General features: G+C 47.7%; 1 protein-coding gene across 1 annotated transcript; it reads left to right on the top strand.

Annotated features, from left to right (window-relative positions):
• Nucleotides 1-4656: 4656 nt before the first annotated feature.
• On the top strand, nt 4657-8320 carry LOC109744112 (cell division protein FtsZ homolog 2-2, chloroplastic). The gene is made up of 7 exons (XM_020303208.4): nt 4657-5489; nt 5804-6103; nt 6670-6760; nt 7131-7255; nt 7523-7615; nt 7789-7854; nt 7938-8320. Exons 1-7 carry the CDS (start codon nt 4869-4871, stop codon nt 8061-8063), a joined length of 1422 nt encoding a protein of 473 aa, XP_020158797.1. The 5' UTR covers nt 4657-4868; the 3' UTR covers nt 8064-8320.
• The last annotated feature ends 501 nt before the right edge of the window (nt 8321-8821 follow it).

The raw sequence follows: 8821 nt of genomic DNA, 5'->3' as shown, positions 1-8821 counted from the left end.
CCGGAGTGTTATCGCCTCCGGTGCTAGTATTGTTTTCTCTTGAGTGACGTGACTGAGAGTGGCGCCGGGGGCGCAGGTGTTCGGACTGTGTACCAGGAGGCTTATCCTCGACTGGATCTTCCTTGTCATCGTCGAGATCGCCGTTGGGTGTGTCTACCATGCACACGTCATACCAGGAAGTGGTCGCCCCGCATCTAGCGGATAGTAAGCTCTGGCCTTGCCCCTCATCATCGTCCAGACCGTCGATGTCTTCAGAGCAGAGGCCCGGCGTGTTGGTTGGGTCTTCGACGGTGGCTATGAAGTGGGTGGCGGGTGGGAAGCAAAATTCTCCATCATCCGCCGTAAGGTCGAACCGAACATAGTTCGGCGATGAGCCGTCTGCCAGGGATAGGTTTTTTAGTAAGTTTAGTAGGTCACCCATGGGCGAGTGTTGGAAGACATCTGCGGAGCTGAACTTGAATATCAATAAACGATCGAGTTCGGTATCCGCGAGCTCGCAGGGTTTGGAACTCGATATCAGAGACGAGTCCGGGGTTCCGTTGATGCAGGTATCGTATGAAGTGGGATCTGCGCGCGGCTCCAACGCCACAGACTCGGTAGCCCCCGTGATGGGGTTGAGTCTCCCATCTTCGGACGACTTGATCTGTTCCAGATCTAAGGCCAGAGTTGTTACAGGAGCTATCTCCTGGATGCGGCCCGATGACAGGTTTAAGCCATGTTCATCGGGGCGAAGGGGAGCGGTTGCCGCGGTCTCGAATCCGTCGAAGATCAAGTCTCCATGGATGTCCGCGACGTAGTTCAGGCTTCCGAATCTGACCTGATGGCCAGGGACGTAGCTATCGATCTGCTCCAAATGGCCAAGCGAGTTGGCCCGCAGTACGAAGCTACCGAATACAAAGATCTGTCTGGGGAGGAAGTTTCCCCTTGGACCACGTCATTACTGACGATTGAAGGGGCCATCAAACCTTTCGTCGACGACACAGTGGAACTCTCAATGAAAGCACCAATGTCGGTGTCAAAACCGACGGATCTCGGGTAGGGGGTCCCGAACTGTGCGTCTAGGATCGATGGTAACAGGAGACGAGGGACACGATGTTTACCCAGGTTCGGGCCCTCTCTATGGAGGTAATACCCTACTTCCTGCTTGATTGATCTTGATGAATATGAGTGTTACAAGAGTTGATCTACCACGAGATCGTAATGGCTAAACCCTAGAAGTCTAGCCTATGTGAATATGGTAATGAATCTGTCCTATCCAGACTATGCTCTCCGGTTTATATAGACACCGGAGAGATCTAGGGTTACATGAGGTAGGTTACATAGGAGGAAATCTTCATAATGGGTCGCCTAGCTTGCCTTCCACGCCAAGTAGAGTCCAATCCGGACACGGGTATAGTCTTCGGTCTTCGTGTCTTCACAGTCCATCAGTCCGGCCCATGGATAACAGGCCAGACGCCCGAGGACCCCTTAGTCCAGGACTCCCTGAGCGCCCCCCTTTCCTTCTCCCTCTCCCCCTTCCTTCCCCCCTCCTAGTAGGAGTAGGAAAGAGGGGAGTCCTACTCCTACTAGGAGGAGGACTCCTCCTCCTGGCGCACCTACAAGGGGCCGGCCAGCCTCCCCCTTGCTCCTTTATATACGGGGGCAGGGGGCACCACTAGACACACAAGTTGATCTGTTGATCTCTCCCAGCCGTGTGCGGTGCCCCCCTCCACCATAATCCACCTCGATCATATCATAGCGATGCTTAGGCGAAGCCCTGCGTCGGTAGCATCATCATCACCGTCATCACGTCGTCATGCTGGCAAAACTCTACGGCGAAGCTTTGCTGGATCGAAGCTCGCGGGACGTCATCGAGCTGAACGTGTGCTCAACTCGGAGGTGTCGTGCGTTCAGTACTTGGATCGGTCGGATCGTGAAGACGTACGACTACATCAACCGCGTTGTGCTAACGCTTCCGCTTTCGGTCTACGAGGGTACGTGGACAAAACTCTCCCCTCTCGTTGCTATACATCACCATGATCTTGCGTGTGCGTAGGAATTTTTTTGAAATTACTACGTTCCCCAACACCTCTCACCGGGCTCCGGTGTAGGGATAACCTGATCTTTGTCAGGGATCCTATGCACGATATCCGCGGACAGATACCCCACGCTCCGGAGATCCTTGACGTCCTTTTCAGTGACGGAGGAGGCCTCCCACTTGCCCTTGGAGCCAGACCCGGCAATTGCTGAAAAGGATGGCGGCGGTGGGGGAGGTCTGAGTTGTAAGCGCTAGAGTTTGGATATTGGAAGACATGAGCTAGAGGAAGGCGTGAAGAAAAAGGAGGAGTCTTTTCTCTCTTATAGACGGTGAAAATACCAAGCGTCCCCCTCTCAAGCCATAAACCTCGCCTGTTCCCAACGAGATCGTGCGTGAGGTGCGGTTGGATTACCCAAACCATATTGATGAGAATCCAGTAATGGGCGGGCACGATCTCTGTTTTGACGAGACGTGCCAATGGAGGCTAGACCTTGAAACGTGAAATGGAAGGCGTGAAAACGGTTTGAAATGTTAAAGAGTCAAGTGTGACGCTTTGCCGAAAAAGTTGTCAGTAAAAGACACTGTTCCTATTTACATCCTGCCTTCGTGGCTAAGGGTTGTATTGATTATGCAGAGTCGGACACTGTTCCCTTATGCAGGAAGCTAACTTGAAGTATTCAGGAGAAGGAACCCGCCTTGCAACGCCGAATATAATCCGCGTGCCGAACACATCGTCATCGAAGACTGGTTCAGGGGCTACTGAGGGAGTCCTGGATTAGGGGGTCCTCGGGTATCCGGTTTATTCGATATAGGCCGGACTGATGGGCCGTGAAGATAAAGCAGAAGACTATCCCCCGTGTCCGGATAGGACTCCTATATGCGTGGACGACACGTTTTGTGTCCGGATGTACTATTTCCTTCCTCTGCAAACCGACTCTGTACAACCCTAGGCCCCTCCGGTGTGTATATAAACCGGAGGGTTTAGTCCGTAGAGGCTATCAGAATAATCATAGGCTGGACAGTTAGGGTTTAGCCATCACGATCTCGAGGTAGATCAACTCTTGTAATCCATATACTCATCGAATACAATCAAGCAGGACGTAGGGTTTTACCTCCTTTAAGAGGGCCCGAACTTGGGTAAACATTGTGTCTGTATTGTCCCTTGTTACCATCGATCCTTAGACACGCAGCTTGGGACCCCCTACCCGAGATTTGCCGGTTTTGACACCGACACCCCCTGAAGAGCTTCATAAAAAACCGAGAGTTGTACCCCAGACTCTAGTTTTTTTGGGAGCGACATATCGTGGAACTATCCCGTTTGGCTTGCGTTTTCTGGAGCAGAGCTAAATTTGAAGGAGCAGAGCAGTCCCAAACAGGCTGTAAAGTGCTCCGTCTCACTATGTTCTACACCAAATCCTAGATCCCGGAGGCGTTTGTGAGATTTCTTGAGAGAAACTCCACGAAGTGATAGATCCACTCCCTTTCCCTCTTTTGACCAAAGAAAATCATGATTTGAGCAAGTCTTGAGCATTTCCTCCCTTAATCTTGTTACTCTTGGAGGTTGGACACTTCTAGGCGGTAGGAGGTCTTCACAGATGAATTGTTCATTGTGATTACCCTTCGAAAGTTTGTGAAGGTTTGGAGAGCACCTCAAGGTCTGCCACTTGAGAAACGCCTTCATGGTATTGCCACAAGGAGAATAGAGTAAACCTTCGTGGCGTTGGTGTGCCCTCGTGGTAGCTAACATTTGCCCCTCCAACGGTGACTAGCTGCCCTCCAAGAAAGTGAACATCGTGATACATTCTTTTCTCCGGAGTTTCGGTTATCCTTAACCCTAACTCTTCACTCATAGTTATTTGTCTGTTGTCTTTACTTATATGATATTGTGCTTGCTAGCAACTACTCCTGTACGAGTTGTTGGATTTTCCCGAAGAGAAATGTTGATGTAGCACAACAATAGAAAACATTTCCCTTAGTTAAGAAACAAGGTTTAATCGAACCAGTAGAGCCTTGCGCGAAAATTAACCACACCCATGATAATCAATCACATATACATATGTTTTTCTCAAAAGAAAAGATGCACGAAAAATATCTTTTTTATACACAATACAATCGCAGACACTAATATACACTCATCCTTATGAATGCACACAAGCGCGCACATCCACCCCTAGGAGCACCTCCGAGATACAGTAGTGAACCGACACATCATTTTAAGATTGAAGAAGTCATCATAGGCGTCTCGTAAGTCGACGAGAACATATCTTCCCTCCGGACGAACATCACAGGAGAGTGTGAAAATAAATTCAAAAAGTATGTACACCAGTGTCAAATCTAGAATTTAAACCCTGGTGACAAGGTTCCACCACAAGGAACTTATTCATTCATCTCAGCTACGAGCTATGCTCAGTTCGCATCAAAAACATCTCTTGACATCGATTCTTTTAAGATGTCTTTGAATCGGATTTGGTATGCTGTTAGGGCATCCATCTCCATGGACTCGGTAATCACGTGTTTCTTTGGATTGATTCGAAATCATCAAATCCGCGCCCTCCGTCCACCCAGCCAACGAATCCGAACCATCAAAATCTTCCGCGGCCACCCTCTCCATTTTATTTTATTTTAGCTGAAAACAGCAAAGGGTTTTCCGCCCCCACCACCATCACCTTTGCTCCTCTGACCTACCCCAAGCTGCCGGCCGACCCAAAGGCGGCCCGTGCCCTAGAGCCGCCGGCCGACCGCCGCACCGTCCGCCTATCCCCCGCGCCGCCTCCATCGCCGTCCGCGCTCCACCTCCCCGCGTCCCCGCCGTCTCCACCCCGTCCGCAATCTCGGTCATCGGTTCTGAGGTATGAGCTTCTCCACAAGTTTCGGGTGTGCCGGTGCGCACCCGGCACGCCATCTGGATCCGCCGCCGGCCGGGAAGACATTTCGTGGTGTCAGCGCGACGCGTTTCCTGAGGAACAGGCGGTTTGCCGGTTGCCCTGGTCGATTCGAATGCTCCGCAAACTCGCGCCAATCTGGGCCGCGGCGCACCCCCAAGGACACCATGTACGACCTCCACCCTGAGATCTCGATGCTCTATGGAGAGGATAATGGCGCAATTGCTGCCCCCAGCAAGGAGCAGGGTATCGGGAAAGCAATTGAGACCTTACCGCTAGCAGATGCTTCTATCGCGTACCGCTACAATGAGCCCCGGATTAAAGTCATTGGGGTTGGAGGCGCCGGCTCCAACGCCGTGAACAGGATGATTGAGAGCTCCATGAAGGGGGTGGAGTTCTGGATCGTGAACACTGACTTCCAGGCTATGAGGATGTCGCCCATTGACCCGGCAAATAGGCTGCCGATTGGCCAGGAACTGACAAGAGGTCTTGGTGCTGGTGGGAACCCAGAAATCGGCATGAATGCAGCCAAGGAAAGCCAGGAGTTGGTAGAAAAGGCAGTGTCTGGAGCTGATATGGTTTTTGTCACGGTACGTCCAGCTGCTTGTGCAAGTTGCGCTTTTGCTGTTGCTTAATTGACGTAGAATTTGTGAATTGCAACATCTTGCTTGGCATCTAATATAGAGATTTTAGAACACATCAGGAATTGATCTTATTTGAGAGTAACGATATCCTAGATATACATGTTAAGTTTGAGTACTTATTAGTTTACCCAAATATAATCATTTCTGTGCTTTGACTGAAAGGAATATGTAAAAAAAATTGCGGGGGGGGGGGGGGGGGGTGGATATGATAATTGATATGCTCTATTGGTCGCCTTTGAACCTTCAAATTCATTTTACAGGCTGGAATGGGAGGTGGAACAGGCACTGGCGGGGCGCCTGTTATAGCAGGGATCGCAAAGTCTATGGGTATATTAACTGTCGGAATCGTGACTACTCCGTTTTCATTTGAGGGAAGAAGACGGGCACTCCAGGCACAAGAAGGAATTGCGGCCTTGAGGAGCAATGTTGATACACTGATCGTAATCCCAAATGATAAGTTACTGACTGCTGTTTCTCCAAATACTCCTGTGACAGAAGCCTTTAATTTGGCAGATGATATTCTCCGGCAGGGTGTCCGTGGAATCTCAGATATCATCACTGTAAGATAATATGCTGCTATGCTATACCTCGTGTTAGCTATTTTACATTTGCCAAGTATGATTTGAAAGAAGTGGCATGCGATGTCTTAAGAAAACCAAGTTTGGTTTACAGTTTACACACTCATGCAACTATGGATCAACAATCTCCTCTGACCATTTCCCTGTTTAGCATTTTTTTGTGTTCCAAAATTATCACCTTCAGACTATGCAGCGGGTTTAAATTATTATTGATTCCTAGTTCATTCCTGATCCAACATTATATACACTTCTTTGGAATATCCAAACTACGTCATTGTATCTTAATTTTTACCATTATGTATACCCAGTTAGCTGGAACAGGATAAAAGTAGAATCCCATTGCCGACTATTGAACTTCGTTCCTCCATTGTTTCTAGCTATTATCTTTACACAACATTCACTGCCTGTCTGCTTGTTATGCCATTTGCACGAGTCTGAAAGTTCATATATCTTTAGCCCATGTTTTTGTTAACATATTTACTCTGACTAGAGTTGCCTGATATATGCAGCTAAACATGTGATTTGGTGCTACCTTTTTTTGCTTGCAGGTGCCAGGTTTGGTTAATGTTGACTTTGCTGATGTACGATCAGTTATGTCAGATGCAGGTTCATCCTTGATGGGAATTGGAACAGCAACAGGTTAAATTTCAGGGAACTTTATTTGTTCAACATCAAATGCTACATGCACATGTATACTGCCTCGCATTCATATAGAGTTAATGCTTGTTGTGAAACTTCTAAGGATATTGTGCTAATAACATAAATGGAATGTAGTTAATTACTTGATTTTCTCCGTTGAAAGTCTCTCTCTCTCTCTCTATATATATATATATATATATATATATATATATATATATATTTGTCAGTTTTGTGTGTGGCTTTATGCAGTTATAATGACTCCTAATCATGCTTAGATTGCATTTCTGGACATCATAGCATGCCAACAGCCACACCAACAACCGCTTACCCTCTCTCTTTTGTCCTGCTGTTTCTGTTGGCCTATCTGCAGGTAAGACACGAGCAAGAGATGCTGCACTCAATGCCATACAGTCTCCTCTACTTGATATTGGTATTGAAAGGGCAACAGGAATTGTGTGGAATATCACCGGAGGGAGTGACCTAACATTGACAGAGGTAGCATACGCACAATCTCTGTTAGACAGAACGGCTTGTTGAAGTTATATGCTTAATAGTTTATATTGTGACCAACATAACAAGCTAAGCAAATCTATTTGTTTTTATAAGCTAAGTTAATTTAGAAGGCCTCATTTCTAAATCAGGCCTCATTCCCTTGTAACTTTGAGCTTGCACTGAGCCTGCTGCTAACATGGAAGAGCGTCACTAAATTTTTGAATTACTTTTGGCCTGAACCCATCATATATTTGGTCATCCTCTTTGTAGGTGAATGCAGCAGCTGAAGTGATATATGATCTCGTCGATCCTGGTGCAAATCTAATATTTGGGTCTGTCATAGACCCATCATATACTGGTCAGGTAAGTAATCAACGCCCGTCACAAGAGTCTTCTCGCCCAGCGAGAGATATAAAAATTGCATTTACTTTTAGTCAAGTAAACCATATTTTACAATTCAAAGACAATTAAAACACACCCCGGTAAACAAACGCACGGCATCATCCCACATGCTAATAACATGGAACCCCTTTCAGGTGAGCATAACCTTGATTGCAACTGGATTCAAGCGCCAGGAGGAAAGTGAAGTCCGACCCGCGCAGGTACACCCTCTTGCGTTCCTTCCACCGACTACTTTCTGCTCACTTCCGCGCCCAGTGTTCTAATGTAAATCCTGGATGCTCAGGCTGGAGGCGACGGCAACCGCGGCCGCAGCTCCCGGTTCTCTTCATCCTCCCAGGACGAAGGCCCGAAGCTGCAGATTCCCGAGTTCCTACAGCGGAAAGGGCGTTCGGGGTTTTCCAGAGGCTGAAGACCCCCCAAGTAGTCTAGCTCATCTTTCCAGTGTCACGAGTTCTTGCAGTAGACTCTTAGTTATGCCTTTCTTCTTTGTTTCCTTTCATTGCAAAAGCTTTAGGTGATAGACCGTGTGTGTGATAGCATTAGAGTGCATATGAAATCGTATCTTTTCAGCGTGTAGACCATTCATGGCGGTCTCTTCTCAGCCATCCGATGGCCCCGTTTGGAGCTTTGCTTGTTCCTGTGGAAAATAAGTCGATTCTTGTGAAATTCTCGTGTTCGAAACGCGCCCGGATGGCTGGGTTACATCGAGCCTCGATCTCCTGTTGTGTTCAAATAAGATCAGATGAAGAATTCAGGACGAGAGGTTGGTAGACGATGAGGTTTTGAACCATTGTATGTACTAGCATTCTCTCGACATTTTCTCTTGCTTTAATCGATACCCTTGATAAAATTGCGGACGTGAGGCCTCTTTCTGCTGCTGAGATTGAGCAAAAAAGCCATCTTAATGAGCAGATTGCACGCTTGCTTCGTGAGGAAGAGATTAAATGGTACCAACGTTGCAAGGCTGATTCGCTCGTTGAAGGTGATGATAATACGAAATACTTTCAAATGCTAGCCAATGACAGATATAGAAAGAAACGTATCTTTGCTCTTGACCAAGAGGAAGGCCGTATTGAGGGGGAAGCACCGCTAAGAGACTTTATTACTAAATACTACAAAGAGCTTTTTGGCCCTTCCACTGAAACACATTTTGAGCTGGACGAGTCT

The sequence above is a fragment of the Aegilops tauschii genome, chromosome 1 (assembly GCF_002575655.3).
Source record: "Aegilops tauschii subsp. strangulata cultivar AL8/78 chromosome 1, Aet v6.0, whole genome shotgun sequence".
NCBI classification, from domain to species: Eukaryota; Viridiplantae; Streptophyta; class Magnoliopsida; order Poales; family Poaceae; genus Aegilops; species Aegilops tauschii.
This window is presented reverse-complemented; position numbering and strand designations above follow the sequence as displayed.

Bases quoted from the DNA above. Each gene is read 5' to 3' on its own strand.
- LOC109744112 (XM_020303208.4), top strand. From the start codon at position 4,869: ATGAGCTTCTCCACAAGTTTCGGGTGTGCCGGTGCGCACCCGGCACGC. The intron at 5,490-5,803 runs GTACGTCCAGCT...TTCATTTTACAG, and splicing joins CTGATATGGTTTTTGTCACG to GCTGGAATGGGAGGTGGAAC. The intron at 7,256-7,522 runs GTAGCATACGCA...TCCTCTTTGTAG, and splicing joins GTGACCTAACATTGACAGAG to GTGAATGCAGCAGCTGAAGT.